We start from the raw sequence: 16,074 nt of genomic DNA on the forward strand, positions 1-16,074 counted from the left end.
AGGAAAACTGTAGCCTCAGGGAAAGTGGAAAGGAAACACTTTCACAAATATATTAAGCAGACACTGGGATTCTTATGAAAACGTCAATTGCATTAATAAGTAAAAATGAAAAAGGTCACTAAAATTGCCGGGCTAATGAGCTATTATTTTGCATGCTTTTGCTCATAATTATAGTTGGCTTGACTGAGTTGAAGGATTCACTTTAGTAACTGAAGACGAGTTATGCAGAAACCATTTTTAGTATGTATGTAGTGTTGTGTGTGCATATTTTATTCAAGGTACTACACCATTAAATAAAGCTTTAGGAATATGATTGTCCTGGGCTACCTCTTAAGAGAAGAACTGTTGCCATCAAAGGAAAAGTGGTATGGTAATATCCATGTTTTGCAGTCTGTACTCTTCTGCTAAATTGGTATTTCAGAATCCTTCTAAATCAGTGCAAGTGGGTTGGGGGGTGGGCTTGATAGTTCCACCACCTTCAGAAGTTCCAGGGTGGCAGTGGCCTGGAAGAGGGCATTCTCCATGGGATTCTCCCTATGCTGTAGAATTCCATCCCCACAGGTGCACTGGGCTTCATTACATAGATTTTGTCATAAGCTGAAGATGCACCGGGTAGGCAGCTGGACTGGTTCAGATAATTAGATGTGCATGACAGAAATCTGAAACAGCCCCTAGAAAAAGGTAGCCTTAAGTAAAACAGAAAAGGAATTGTTTAGAATGGGCATTGTGGAATAGAACAAGAACTAGTGGACAAAATTATGGAAGCACCACATCTCAGCCCTAAGCATGTTTACAGTTACATCCTGCTGACCTCATTGGTGCTTATTTGCAGTAAGGACTGTGGCTGTTGCCTGCTTATGAGAACAATCTCTGAAGCCTGTGGGATTTGAACTTAGCTTCCCAGGGGATGCTGTTGAGAGTCTGTCAACAAGGGCATTCGAAATATACAAAGCTTTGGATTATGGGCTGTAATGGTAATAGCTGGGCATTGGCACCTTTGCCACTAGGATATCTTTCTCAGTCTAATAATTTTGGTCATTCTTCATTCTTTTTTCCAATGCTTTTTCCATGAGTCGAACAAATGTCGACCTCCGGTCCACCTCCACCAAAACCCTACCGATCACCCTTCCAGTTTTGGAATCATTGGCCTTGGACAGAAACAACCCCACTGGAGCCAGGAGAAAGAAATCTTATCACCTTTTAATTTACTGGGCTGACTCAGTGCCAGAGCAGCAGTTAGAGGCATTAGAGCAGAGACACGACTGCTGTGTCAGAGCATGAGCAGAACCAGGGCATCTGGTTACACATCCTCCCCCCACAGTGAGCCTTTAGCTGGAGCCCTCACAACTTCAGTTTTGTCCCATTCCATGATCCTGCAACCGGGAAGCAGAAGGGAAGGCACCTCCCCCGGGATGCCCAGTTTCCCCATTTGCAAACACTGGATATGACTGGGGACAACCGTCCAAAAAGGACATTACAGTATCAGCAGACACTGGTGAGTACACTGGTGTTGCATACTTCTCATTTACCTTGGGCACCGGCCAGGGAGCCTTCAATTGTTGTCTCGTACCCTGTAATCTGCCACTTGAGAACCACTGTTTGGGATGCCTTTAGTTGTCTAAGCATCACGGAAAACCAGTGTAAAACGTGAAAAGTCATTCCTACACTTCCTGGGTGGAGTGAAAATCCTTTGATAGTTTGAGAGGGAAAAACAAAACAAAAGAAAAACAGAGTTTCTCCCTCCCCAAACAGATGTCCAAGCAGTTAAGTTCACTTAAGAGATAATTTGCAGTTTGGTTTTTGCCTGTGCTGGATTGGGAGGTAAGGTTGTTTGAGGTTCGAAGTTAGAAATACTGCCATTTAGCTTGCAGCTGAGGTGAAGAGTTGCCCCAGGATAAGGAAAAGGCAATAAAACCAATGCTTGAGTGCTTCAATCTTTGTAACGCCCGCTGCAGTAAAATTACTCTTCTGTCTTCCATCTATTGTGCTGGCAGCTATAATGTTTGGGTGGTTTGAGGTTACATTAGTATTCTGTTCTGTGTTGCTAAGCAGGAAAGTGTTCAGCTCTTAGATTCTGGATTCTGTTTTTATTTGTATAGTTTTGGAAGATTCCTTTTCTCCAGGGAATGCATGGGGAATTACTGATGAATATTATAGAAGGTGTCTTAGCTACTTCTTTGAATGATCATTGCCAGTGACCTGTATACTGTATTGCAAAATAATGAGCGCTCTGTGCTGTTGTGCAGAAATGATTAAGCAGTTTGCTCAGACGGGCAGTGGTTATCCAAGGTTTTGGGCAGAGGTCTTTCCCAGCTTGTTACTGGGGAGTCTTTTAACTGGCAATACCTGAATGGTGATTCTGTTCTCTGCCTTAAGCATGTCAGTGGAAAGGCATTACTGTATTATCAATCTAACAAATTCTCAACACTCCAGAAAAAATTTAATGATGGAATCACAAGAAATGGACAGATAATGTGGGGAAAGTGGTTGCATGACACATTCGTTGTATTCACATGCTTTCAGATACACTATATGCTGAGAAAATCTTTGGTATACACCTTAGAAACCGTGTTAGAAACTCATATATAGAATCTAGGTGCCAAATGACTCCTTAAACCAAGGTTGCAGTCACCAAAACGGAATGTCTAGTTGCCATTTTGGGGCAAGATGGCTGTAAATTCTTATTTTTCAAATGAGGGACTGACTGATTCTCAGTTAAACATCTGGATAGTTCAGATGACATTCTTGAACTAAGCTAAGAGCTCTGAGAAGAAAAGTTACTTGATCCAGGGACAGTCCATATATATATTGACCTATACTGGCTTCTTTTTCTTAATGGTGACTGCTTCTGCTCAGGCTGCACAGAAAAAGCATTTGGGTCTTGAAATTAATTTGATGGTGCAGGTAAAATATAACTGATAAAATTCTACAGGTTGTGGTATTAGTGTGTGAAAACAGTCAAGATCTAATGATCCCCAGGCATGCACCTCCAGATGGTGGAGATGTCAGGCACCCTCCTGGTGCCCAGGTATCTTCACTTGGTTGCAAGTGGCCGATAGCCAGGTGCAAAATGCACCTGGCTCCTGGTTAATTTCAAACACTGGCTAGAAACATAACTTATTACTTAAATGTTTTAGTCGTAATGGAACAAACTGATAAAAACGTTGGAATTGTATTGGTTTGCAAATTTCAATTAAAAATAAGCCAGTTATTGGCAAGGGATATCCTTTCTTGGGGCAGGATTTTGGACTAAATAGCCCACTGTAGGCCTCCCTACGCCACACCAAACAAGAACCCTTCATGCATTCTCAATGGTGTACATTCATTTCAGTGGATGCGGTAGATTTGTGGAAATGCTGTTGGTGTGTTTGGGCAGTGGCGTTTTGTGGACACAGTAAAGGTCCCATGCCCATTAAGAGTTCAGTGGGATAGTGTTCATTATGGAAAGGATCGTAGAGTGGACCTACAGTTAAAATAAATTAGCTGTACGTCTGCAAGACTGCGTTATTACAGGTTACCTGAACAAGCGATATTTAACAGGTCCTGAGAGAGACTGACAGGCCATAATTCATAACATAGCAATAACTCAAGGCAGCTTTATTGCATTACAGTTAATGCCAAATACCCAGAAAAGCTTAAGCTTGAAGGCAGGGATACTTTGTGCCAGCTGTCATCTACTAGGCTCATTTTTTAAAAAAGCGAAAATAAAATAGTATAATCATCACCCAAAGAATTTAATCACATTGATTTATTCACACAAAGTGAAGCATTTTGGCATAGCTGTGATGTGGGTTGGGCTATGAATGGGTGTAAGTTTCTTCTTCAGCTGAGATATTTGGCCTGTAAGTAGGGGCTGGTTCAAACCAACAAGCAGTACTTGTGGCTATGAGGGTTGCCAGGCTAATTGGCATAATTTCTTTGGTGGAAGAACAATTGTACTGATATTAGCCAAGAGTCCTTGCTGCGTTATTAGATGCCTGCTGAATACTATCCACCCAGAGACTTGAGTTGGCATCTGTCTTGTCTTGAGCAAGTGTTCCTCCAGGGGTGAAGTCAAACCGCTGTTATAATTTAACTAATAATTTTTATTATTATTATCTATTACCATATGTAACTAACTGTACATGCTTTTAAAATCTTGCTGATTTTATCTATTTACTGATAATTATATTATTTTTGTATACTGCTTAGAGATTCTTAATGATGTTTACTGTTTTTTCTAAATAAATAAAAGCCTTCCTGTGTCTGCAAACAGGAAAACTCAAGACGGTGAAAACATGCCCCTTTCACCCACAATATGGAGGGAGTAACTGCTGTTGTCATGTGTTTTTACATTTATTTTATGAATTTGTTCTTAGTTGCCTTGAGTGCTTTTTAAAAAAAGCAGAAGAGAGGAATTTAAATAGTTTTTAATAATAATAATAATAATAATAATAATTGTCATGCAGGGCAGCAAAAATAGCTTGAGCTGGCTCTGCTGTATATGAAATTTACCACTGACTCATTTGTGTTTTGGAAATGCATTTTGAGAACGGCGACTCTCTCTGTGTCTCTGGTGAGCGTAACGTTCAGTAGACCAGACACCAGTCTGAACTCAACCACTTTCATGCAAGCATCTCAAATGCAAAAGAGAAACACTGGCACCACTTTATGACACATTCCGCTTGAGGCCACATACCCTACTTGATAGAGGTATGCCCCCTGTTTGGAGAGTAGGGAGGGTTTTGAAGTTTCCCCATTTAACACCAGGGTAGCAGGCTGAGGAGGCACATAAGTCACCTCGTCATGAACTTCTTCGCTATTGGAAGCGTCATTGCATTTCTGCTTAAATTTCTGTAATTTATAAATCTGCATCTATACTTGTAAACTAGTGTATGTACATATTCAAATCTGTTGCCCTCTTTTGTCTCTTTTTGGGAGATGCAGTTCTTCAATTTTGGCATTGTGCTAGTGACCAAACTAAGCTAGAGACTCCAAGTTAATCAGGACTAATGTGGAATTTCAGTTTCCAGTGTTCATTATGGACAGATCACTTCCTTGTGAGGTTTAGACATGTGATATTTTTGACTTTCTGCACGAGTGGTGGACAGGTTATAACAGCCACCTCCAGAGGTTCATGGATTCCTGAAGGGCACTGAAGAGTTTCCAGTATGCAAAGGCGGTACCCTTGTTGAGCCCTGGTCACTGTGTGGAAGTTGGAGATGACCTGGTAGAAAGGGAAATGCCGTGTGAGAAGCAAAGAGGTAGAAGAGATTTTTGATGGGCTGTACAGGCAATCCCAGTGCATCTTCTTCTGACACCCAGCTGTTGCTGGACACCCTTTTAAAAAGTGATAGATGAGATCTTATTAAAGCTCCATTTAGATAGTCCACCGCTTTCCCCTCATGCTTAAGACCTCACTGTGGTGGCCACTCCCTTTGCTATTTCAAAGTTGCAGGAACTATTTGCCATCTTAGGGCTGTTTGGAAGCTTTATCCGGCGCCAAATGCAGCTGTCCATGTGTCAAGCTATATTTCTTTTGGGTGTTGGGTGTGTCCCAGTTTCTGTGCCATAAAGGAATGGCAGCAGAGAGTTCTCTCAACGGGTGGTGTAACAAATCTACTCCACTTGCTGAAAACAGCTGATGCCATTTTTACATAAACTGTTTTCATTTGTGCATCCATATAGGTTGAGAGAGGATCTACCTCATTCAACCCTAAAGCTAATATTGCAATTTCAGCCTTGTTAAAAAGTGCAATAGTCACATGTAAGATCATGGAGGTCTTTTTATTTCCGAACACCTTAGAGTTGGTGTAACCCATCTCCAATCTAGAAATATATGTCAGGGCTCTATTGAGCCATTTGTATGGCATTCTGGATATATGTGGTCCTTCATTCTCGCATTTAAAGCCCGAAGTGGGCATTTGTTTAGCTAATAACTATCTCCAGCACAGAGAGATGTTCAGGGAACCAAGATGGCTGAGCTTGGCTGTTGCAAAATATGCTGGCAGACAAATATGAAAGCACTCTGGTAACTTCCAAAATGGATTATTGCTATAGACACCCCACATTAGTCAAATGTTTAGTCATTAGATGTGCTGAAATAAATGAATATGACTAACTTAGGTTCATTAATTTCAGTTAGTTTTCTCTGAATAGAACTGGGCTGAATACAACTCAGTGTTTCCTGTTTGTTATGTTCCTATTTATTGTTGGATCTAATATTACCCAGCTGATATTTTGGCCACATGGAATGCTCATTGTCTTTCAGGTCTGAGCACAGGCAATAGAGAGTTAAGGTGTGCTATAAAGGGATGAAGTAGCAGCAGCACTACCGAACATTTTAAGAATCCTAAGTTACTCCTGCAGGAACAAGGGCAGCAGCAAAGTCCCCATTTGGTTGCCGGGATAATTTCAAGTTGTTAACAGTGTCTCAGGTTACTTCCAGTCAACCTGTTTGTTGAGCATTCGTCCTGATTTGCTTGCACAAGATGTGCAGGGAAGTTAGATGAGGTCGGCAATTTAATGAGCAGTCTTTCTGATTTGTTGTACAAGAGCACCAAATCGACTTTTAATTGTGTGCAAGCTGAATTTGCTGGAATGTGATTGAATCCCACTCCAAAACAGTGACCGTCTTGTTAGTGCCCTCTGAGTCAGGTTTGACTAATTTGCACTAAAAAAAGGCAAACTTACTGAATGTGCCGCTCCCATGTGACACTTCTCACTTGATTAGGCTCTTCACCTGAGTATTTCCAGCCATTATATACCAGCTTCTTAAGGTGTAGGGTGACTTTAGAGTCCCTACCTCCCTACAGCTACTTCGTTCCACACTGGGCAGCTTGAAAAAGTACCACTGAAATTTAGGTAAAGATAAAGAACCCCTGGACGGTTAAGTCCAGTCAAAGGCAAGTGGGGTGCGGCGCTCATCTCATTTCAGGCCGAGGGAGTGGGCATTTGTCTGCAGACAGCTTTCCGGGTCATGTGGCCAGCATGACTAAACTGCTTCTGGCACAATGGGACAGCATGATGAGTGTCAGAGCGCACAGAAATGCCATTTACCTGAAATTTAGGTACACTGAAATTTAGGTCACCTTCATAGAGAATATCAAGCTGCTGTTGAGCAGTTGTGCATGCAGGACAAGGAGCTGCGGTTGAGCAGCTTCTCAAAGAAATCGTCACTTGGGCTTATGTCTGGGGGTGGACAGAGGCAGAGAGACTATTGCAAATGCATAAACCTAAAGTGGCTATTTGGCTCCCACACTTTATCCAAAATCACTCTGAATATTCAACTTTGATTCCTCCTTCCTTCTTTGAGTTGCCCTTTGTATGGCTTTATTATTTAATGCTAAAAGGTGTATCCTACCAGCTGGCCCGGATATGGCATCTGTCAGGGGTTCAGGAGCAGAGGCAAGGGCAAGGGAGGAAACAGAGAGCGAGGGAGAGGAGGCAGAAGAAAAGATGAGTGATGACGACGACCCGAGATCTCCGAGTCTTTCCAGTGAATCAGAAGATTCACAGAAAGGAGCACCAGTGGCCAGGGCAAGGGGGGAGCCTAGGGGGACACCCCAGGAAGATAGAGCCAGAGGGGACTCAGAGGGGAGCAGTTGGAAATCAGGACCAGCGTCACCGCCAGAGAGCAGGGAAGAGGAAGGGCGCCAGGGATCAAGCGCTGGCAGCTCACAACAGGGGGGAGGGCACGAGTCAGGAGTGGCCACACCTCCATCGGGGAGCGAAGAAACGGTCAGACGGAAGGTGGAAGGTTGGGCGCGCGTGCCAAGTTCAAATGCACAGGAAGGTGGCGCAGTAGGCAGCCCGGAAAGGGAGCCAGGTCCTAAAGCCCGCCGAAAGGAGGGAGAAGAGTCAGGGGGGTCAGCGTCAGAGGAATCCCGGAAGGAAGAGACCCCGGGGGGCAGAGGGACCCAGAGAAGAACAGTCAGGCGGAAAAGGTGGAGCAAGGCTAGGATATTAAGTTGGTGTACAAAGGGCGGAGACTCAGATGGGGCTTCGCCGATCTAACCATGAGACGTAGAGTTGCACGCAGCAGCTTGAGAATGGAAACTGTAACTCAATAAAGACTTTTATTTAATGATCGCTGGCTAGCGTGATCCTCTGTGAGCTAGGATCTGGAAGCAGCTCTGACAGTAAGCCCCATCTCAAGATTGTGGGCATCTACGTCCTCGAGGAGAGGAGAGAAAGCGGGTGCCTACTAGCGAGCTCACGAACGGCAGACAACATGACGGCCGAACAGCAGATAGTGGAACTCAGAGAAGCAGTGACACGACTGAATGCCGAGGCTCTTGCATCCAGGAAGAGAGAGGAGGACGCAGCTGCCGCCTACAGGGATCTCCAGGTCAGGTTGGAAGTGCTTACGAAGCAAGGGCAACTGACACCCAAACCGGAGGGGATTGGGTTGGGGAGACGAACAGGCGGTCTGGTCTCTCACTTCGATGGGAATTTGCAACAGTACCCCAACTTTAGAGCAGATGTACTGTGTGCACTGCAACTGCTGAACAAAGACTTTAGAGATGAGCAAGAGAAGGTGGGATTCATCATGTCCCATTTGCATGGAGATGCTAAAGCATGGCTGCGCAATTTGTGGAGAGATAATGATCCAGCGCTCCAAAATGCGGATGCCTTTATTAAAGCGATGGATGGGTGCTTTTTATCAAGCATTGACGTGGATCTTGCTCGGCAGGAGATACATGGACTGAAGCAAGGGAGGGCCAGCGTAAGGCAGTACCATGCCCGCTTTTTCGCTTTGGTCAGTGCCCTGGAATGGGACAGAGATTCGGCTCCTGTAAGAGACCTGTTTTGGGAGGGATTGCACGGCTCGGTTAAAGATGAAATTGCGAGGGGGGAGAGACCCCGGACCACGCAGGAGATCGTTCAGAGGGCGCTGGCGGTGGGGGTGCGGCTGGAAGGACGTCCGTGGAGCAGGGACGAAGGGCGTGGAGGGCGCGAACCAGCCAGGGGCTCCTCCTTCCTTCCCAGAGAAGCAGCGCGTGCGCAATCCACGCCTCCGCCAGGAGGAGGAGCGGAACCTATGGAGGTTGGAGGTGCAAGGGCTCAGTCAGCAGCCAGAGCCCTAGCACCGGCAGCAGTGAAAGCGAAGCCTCCTAGAGGGAACAGGAAGTGTTACATCTGCGATGATCCACAGCATATGGCGAAAGAGTGTCCCCAGAGGCTCCACAAGCACACTGCAGCCTCAGCAATGGTAACTGCAGCAACGCAGCAAGGACAACCACAGCAGGGAAACGAAGGAGTCTGGTTGGAGGAAGAGGCACTGGGGCCCAACCAGACGTGTCAGTGAAGCAGTCCCCAGAGATTTTACAGCCCATGGACCCCCTCCCGCCCAAACCGGTAGTGAAGCTCACCGCGTCGCTCCAGCTGCCCAATGGAATCACCATGGACGTGCCAATCACCATTGACTCCGGAAGCAATGCGGACTTTATAGGGCAGGACTTTGTCGACCGGCACGCTATACAGTTGCTGCCTGCCACGCTGCCCCTGCAGGTTGTCACGGTGGATGGCAGGGAGCTGCTAGGGGGGCAAGTGGTGAAGCAGACGCCACCAATGGTGATGCGACTTGGGAATCACAGGGAAATCATCAGCTTCAATGTCACTCAACTATCGGACACGCCCATTGTATTGGGCATGAGTTGGCTGGACAAGCACAGCCCGACGCTGGCTTGGTACCAGAGGCGGCTGACCTTCGGCTCTTCCTTTTGCGCTGAACACTGCATCGTGCCCAGGCAGGAAGGAGGGGAAGAGGAGTCACAGCTGCAGCTAGGCACGCTGCAAGCGGTCCCCCACAAGTACGCAGAATTTTTGGAGGTTTTCTGCGAGAAAGAGGCAGACAGGCTACCCCCCCACAGACCATATGACTGCAAAATTGACCTGCTGCCGGGGGCGGCGCTACCCAAAGGGAAGCTGTATTCCATGTCTGAGGACGAACTGCAGGAACTCAAAGAGTTCATAGATCATAATTTGGAGCGCGGTTTCATCCGAGAGTCCAAGGCAGCGGGGGGCAGTCCGGTATTCTTTGTTAAGAAGCGGGACACGCCCCAAAAAAGACTTGTAGTGGACTTTCGCATCTTGAACAGTGTGACCAAGCCATCGGACTTCCCCATGCCCCGAATCGACGACCTCCTCGCAAAGGTACGGAAGGGCAGAGTGTTCACCAAGTTGGACCTGCGAGGGGCATACAACCTCATTCGCATGCGGGAGGGAGATGAGTGGAAGACAGCCATGTTCACGCCCCTGGGCACCTACGAATATAGAGTTATGCCTTTTGGATTGCAAAATGGCTCCCACGTTTTTCAAGCTTTCATGCATCACGTGTTGGCGGGGCTCCTCTACAAGACGTGCGTCTGTTTCTTGGATGACATCCTGATCTTTTCGGAATCGCAGCAGGAGCATGACAGACACGTCAAGGAAGTGCTGAGCAGGCTACAGCAACATAGGCTTTACGCCAAGCTGGAGAAGTGCCAATTCGACGTGACGGAGGTGGATTTCCTGGGCTACAAGTTGTCTGATAAAGGGCTCGCCATGGACAGCGCCAAGGTCCGAGCAGTGTTGGATTGGAAAAGCCCACGCAACCGGAAGGAGGTCCAACGGTTTGTCGGCTTCGCGAACTTCTATCGCAAGTTTATCAAAGGCTTTGCGATGCAGACAGCGGCCATCACGGACACGCTCAGCTCCAAGAAAAAGAAGTTCATCTGGACAGAGCAGGCGGAGCAGTCCTTTCAGGCACTCAAGCGTCTCTTCGCGTCGGAAGAGCAGCTGCTTCATGTCAACCCCAGCAGGCCGATGAGGGTGGAGACAGACGCTTCGGACAGAGCCGTGGGAGCAGTCCTGCTGCAGAAAGACCCGCAGGGGGTTTGGAGGCCGGGAGCGTTTTACTCAAGGAAGCTCAGCAAGTCCGAACAGAACTACACCATCTGGGACAGGGAGTTGCTGGCCATTCATGCAGCGTTCAAAGCGTGGAGGCACTTCCTGATCGGCGCCAAGCACACGGTGCAGGTCTGCACGGACCACAAGAATCTAGAGCACTGGCGCACGGCACAGTTCCTGAACCAGAGGCAGATACGTTGGGCTGAGTTCTTTGCGAATTTCGACTTCCGAATAGAGTATGTCCCGGGGGACACCAACATCATGGCGGATGCTCTCTCCCGTAAGCCACAGTATCTGGAGGAGGCAACGCCAGCGGCCGCCATGCACATCTTCGCACCGACAGTGTGGGCGTGCGCGGTGGCAACAGTTGACCTGGATGCGGTGCGACGAGCGTTGCAGGATGACTCCTTCGCGCAAGCAAAGATGGCAGAGGTGCACAGGGGCACGGCAGCGACCGACGAGTTCCAGCTGCGAGATGGTTTGCTCATCCGTAAAGGGGCCATCTACGTGCCGGGAGACGAACTTCGCGCCAAGGTACTGCAGCAGCTGCACGACGCGCCCACTGCCGGGCACTTTGGCAAGGAGAAGACGGTGGAATTAGTAGCCAGAGACTTCTGGTGGCCCGGAATGAGAGGGGAAGTCGCGGACTACGTGGCGAGGTGTGACACCTGCCAGAGGGCCAAACCAGTGCACAGACCGCCGGCCGGACTGCTGGAACCGCTGCAAACTCCGTTCGAGCCATGGGAGAGAGTGGCCCTGGACTTTGTCACGGATCTGCCCAGCTCGAGGGGCAAGACGGCTGTGCTGGTGGTGGTGGATTTGTTCTCCAAGATGGCACATTTCATTCCGTGTGCGAAGGTGGCCACGGCGGAACAAACCGCCAAACTGTTCATAGACCACGTGTTCAAGGTTCACGGTCTGCCGCGGTCTATTCTGTCCGACCGAGGGCGACAGTTCATCTCAAACTTCTGGCAGAGGCTGATGGGCTTCCTGAACGTCAAGATCAACCTGGCGTCGGCTAGACACCCGCAGACCAACGGGCAAGCGGAGCGGGTCAATGCCATCATGCAGCAGTACCTGAGATGTTATGCGAATCAACAGCCTGCGACGTGGGTGGATTACCTGCCTCTCGCCGAGTTCGCCTACAACAACACAAAGCACGTGTCCACGGGGGTCACGCCGTTCTTCGCCAACAACGGGAGGCACCCCAGAACCTTCCCGGGACTGGAAAGAATGGGGGAGGGGGAGCCGCAGACAGCAGATGCGTTCGCGTCGGAGTTGCAGGAGGTCCACGATCAGCTGCGGCGGCACCTGGAGCTGGCTAAACACGCATACAAGGTACAAGCGGACAAACACAGAAGGGTTGGCGAAGAGATCCATGTGGGAGACTGGGTCTGGTTAGCAGCCCACGCAGTGCCGGCCAGGTCGTTGGCGAAGAAGAAACTAGGGCATAAACAACTGGGGCCCTACCAAGTCGACGAACAGGTCAACCCGGTGGCTTTCAGGCTGGCTCTTCCGGAGGGTTCCAGAATGCATCCGGTGTTCCACAGATCGGTGCTCACTCCCTACAAGGCACCTCACAGGTTTCAGGAACCAGGAACGGCACCGGGTCCGCTCCGAGAGAGAACCGGGCAAGGGGGAGTGGCACAGGAGGAGCGCATCAACGAAGTCACGGAGATTTTGGACTCCAGATGGGGGGAAGAGGGGGTAGAATACCTTCTCGCCAAGGAGGGCACCCCGGCCAGTGCCAACATCTGGGTGCCGGGCTACGCTTTAGACGAACCTCTGCTCAAAGAAGAGTTTCATGCCCTCTTCCCACATAGGCCAATGCCAGCAGACTTTTTCGACGACTGGCTTTTCACGCCCACGCTTTCAGCCAGCACGTTCCGGGGGTTCGACTCGGACGAGGAACCGACACGAGACGCCCGTTCCCCAGAGGGGTCACCCTCGGGATCTGCTTCAGAACCCTCGTATTGGTGGGATGATCGACCAGAGGAGCAGTTCCGCAGAAGGTGGCTGGAGGGTCCAGGACGAGCAACGTCTCCTGAAGGCAACGAAGGAGAGACGGACATGGACGTTTTCGGGGACGACCCGGGTTTCGAGCACGGCGGCACAGAGATGGAAGCGGAGGTGACCGTCGTCAACGAGAGCAGGGAGGAAGAACCGGAAGACTTCGGATGGCGGCCCGCCACGGGAAGCGAACGGTATCCGACATTCGTCCCCCTGACACGGCAGCACCCAGATCCCGCACCGGAAGGAGGGGAGGGGGGAAGAGGGGGCTTCGAGGGGGGGATGGATGTCAGGGGTTCAGGAGCAGAGGCAAGGGCAAGGGAGGAAACAGAGAGCGAGGGAGAGGAGGCAGAAGAAAAGATGAGTGATGACGACGACCCGAGATCTCCGAGTCTTTCCAGTGAATCAGAAGATTCACAGAAAGGAGCACCAGTGGCCAGGGCAAGGGGGGAGCCTAGGGGGACACCCCAGGAAGATAGAGCCAGAGGGGACTCAGAGGGGAGCAGTTGGAAATCAGGACCAGCGTCACCGCCAGAGAGCAGGGAAGAGGAAGGGCGCCAGGGATCAAGCGCTGGCAGCTCACAACAGGGGGGAGGGCACGAGTCAGGAGTGGCCACACCTCCATCGGGGAGCGAAGAAACGGTCAGACGGAAGGTGGAAGGTTGGGCGCGCGTGCCAAGTTCAAATGCACAGGAAGGTGGCGCAGTAGGCAGCCCGGAAAGGGAGCCAGGTCCTAAAGCCCGCCGAAAGGAGGGAGAAGAGTCAGGGGGGTCAGCGTCAGAGGAATCCCGGAAGGAAGAGACCCCGGGGGGCAGAGGGACCCAGAGAAGAACAGTCAGGCGGAAAAGGTGGAGCAAGGCTAGGATATTAAGTTGGTGTACAAAGGGCGGAGACTCAGATGGGGCTTCGCCGATCTAACCATGAGACGTAGAGTTGCACGCAGCAGCTTGAGAATGGAAACTGTAACTCAATAAAGACTTTTATTTAATGATCGCTGGCTAACGTGATCCTCTGTGAGCTAGGATCTGGAAGCAGCTCTGACAGCATCTAACCAACAACAGGAATAGATGTGCAATAAAAAGTGATTCAAACAATAAAATATTAAACAAATGAATTATTCAAGCAACCTTACAAAGTATTAAAAACAGCCAGCCAGCACTGAAAAAAGCTTTCCAAACAGCCAGACTAAATGTGTGGCAGATTCTCATGATGGGAGCCCTGATTCGTGCTGAAAATAGAAGTAAGCAGTGGGAGTGAACACTTAATCTGGAGGGGAGAAGCAGAAGGCAGGGGGTGGGTTACTTAACCCTTACCCTACTGCTGCTGTTCCCCTGCACTTCCTTCCCCCATCATTCCTCCCCAACAAGCACATCTATGCAGCCCTGCTTTAATAGCCATTCTCCTCCTAGCTTGGTCCTAAACAGGAATACATTTACTAGCTGCCTGTCAGTCCTCAGTGAACTGTCCAAATTGGCCTCACTCATCAGGGAGCAAACTGAGGAGGAAATTGTTTCTTGTTGCTGCTTGTCTTGTCTCTGACAGTGAAGCCACCTGAGGCAGGGCCTCATCTGAAATTCTTAGCATCCAGGGAGCCACATTGGACATTCCCACAGGCTTCAAAGGTTGACACCAAAGGGTGAATTGAAACTAACTGGGTTTCACTGAAACTCTCTTGAGGACAGGTGAAACGTGCTCACTTTTAAATACCTGGCTGCTGCGTTCTAGATAGCCAGCCAGCTAAACAACAAATTGAATAAGTATGTGTGGGTGATGGCTGGTGGGCTGGCTGCCTTCATTGAGGAGGCTTCCCCAAAAGAGCGAAACACGAGGATCTGTTTCTGCACAATCTGATTTCAAATGATAGATAACAAAACTTGTCCATGCAATTTTTAAAAGTATCTAGGTCTGCACTGTGCTGTCATGTACAAACAGTGGAAATAAAGCCCCAAAGCCCACAAGTTGTATCCAGATATGTTGGTCATGCCCAGTGGATCCCCTCTGAATTGGGCTAACATTTGATTCAGCTACATATCTTAATTAATTGCAGTGTGTAATTAATTCATTGCAATGTGTATGACAGTCATGAAAACATGTTTGCTAATTTCCTTGGCCTCAAAAATATGAGATTCAGTGTCATGTTCATTCTGTCAATGGCCATATTTCATGATCCCCCTGCAACTCCAGTGCATTGTGGGAAATTTTTGGAGAAGCTTGTTCAGTGTGGAACACTGACATGACAAAGCCCATCTATCAATGGCAATTCATGAAGTCATTAGTTGTTATATTTATAGTACATGGCTGGCTGACTAGGACCAGTTGAAGATTTTGACACACTTTTCATAAGCAGCTTCATGTTGAGTGCATTGCAGGAAGTCATCCAAGAAGTTACCACAACAGTCCTCATCTTGTTTTTATGGTGTGATTTTTTTTTGCTTGTGCTTTGAGCTCTTTGGTTAACACAGGATACTTGATTAAAACTGCACACTTCCTTCTGTACCGTACTGCATTGAGAGTCAAAACTATAATTTCCAAATGGGAACCCTGTCCTGATCACCATCCTGAATGCACCAAGATACACCTCACTGCTGTTGGTACAATTTGATACCCCAGACATGTGATTTCCTTGTCAATATTCCTTCACCTTCTTTGCCCGGGAGACTAATTTTGTGTGACACTTTTTTCACAGTTCCTGCCACAGATCATCACAGAGGCTTGCATCCAGGTTAGTCAGGTGAAATTGTTCCTGCAAGCTGTTAGTGGCTTGACGTGCCTGGCTCCTTGAAGTTTCTTTACAGCTGCTCCACAGGAGAGCATTAGACTCCCAGTGGAGTTTTAAGTCACATTTTAAATTTAAACCCTCGCATCCTTAAATGTGGCAACGCTCGTAGCTTTGGACCAACTCATTTTGCAAACCACATTTCAGCCCCAGGGATGTATAAATAATCGTTCCTGTAGTGTTACAGAACGTTTTGTTAACTGGATTTACTTACTAATTTCAGAAAGATCGTCAGTGTGGCACAAGTATACCTGTCAGGACTGGTCGTTGTCCTCTTCAGATCACCACACAAACGCTTCTTGTTCTTTTATAACTTTTTATTGTGTATTAACAAAATAATCTTATAAACAGTTCTTAACTATCCTTCCTCAGAGTCACTTCTTTCAGATACCTTCTGAGCTCTGCTTCTCCGTGAC

The 16,074-nt window shown here is 48.2% G+C and overlaps 1 protein-coding gene across 1 annotated transcript in view; it reads left to right on the top strand.

Annotated features, from left to right (window-relative positions):
* The first annotated feature begins 467 nt into the window (after positions 1 to 467).
* Positions 468 to 16,074, top strand: part of CLCN1 (chloride voltage-gated channel 1) — a 109,872-nt gene continuing 94,265 nt past the window's right edge. Inside the window, exon 1 of the mRNA XM_080986719.1 lies at positions 468 to 1,495. Within this exon, the coding sequence (XP_080842845.1) occupies positions 1,445 to 1,495 (51 nt within the window). The 5' untranslated portion in view covers positions 468 to 1,444. The remainder of the gene's footprint in view (positions 1,496 to 16,074) is intronic.

This window comes from Podarcis pityusensis (assembly GCF_964106645.2).
Source record: "Podarcis pityusensis genome assembly, chromosome: 17".
NCBI lineage: Eukaryota > Metazoa > Chordata > Lepidosauria > Squamata > Lacertidae > Podarcis > Podarcis pityusensis.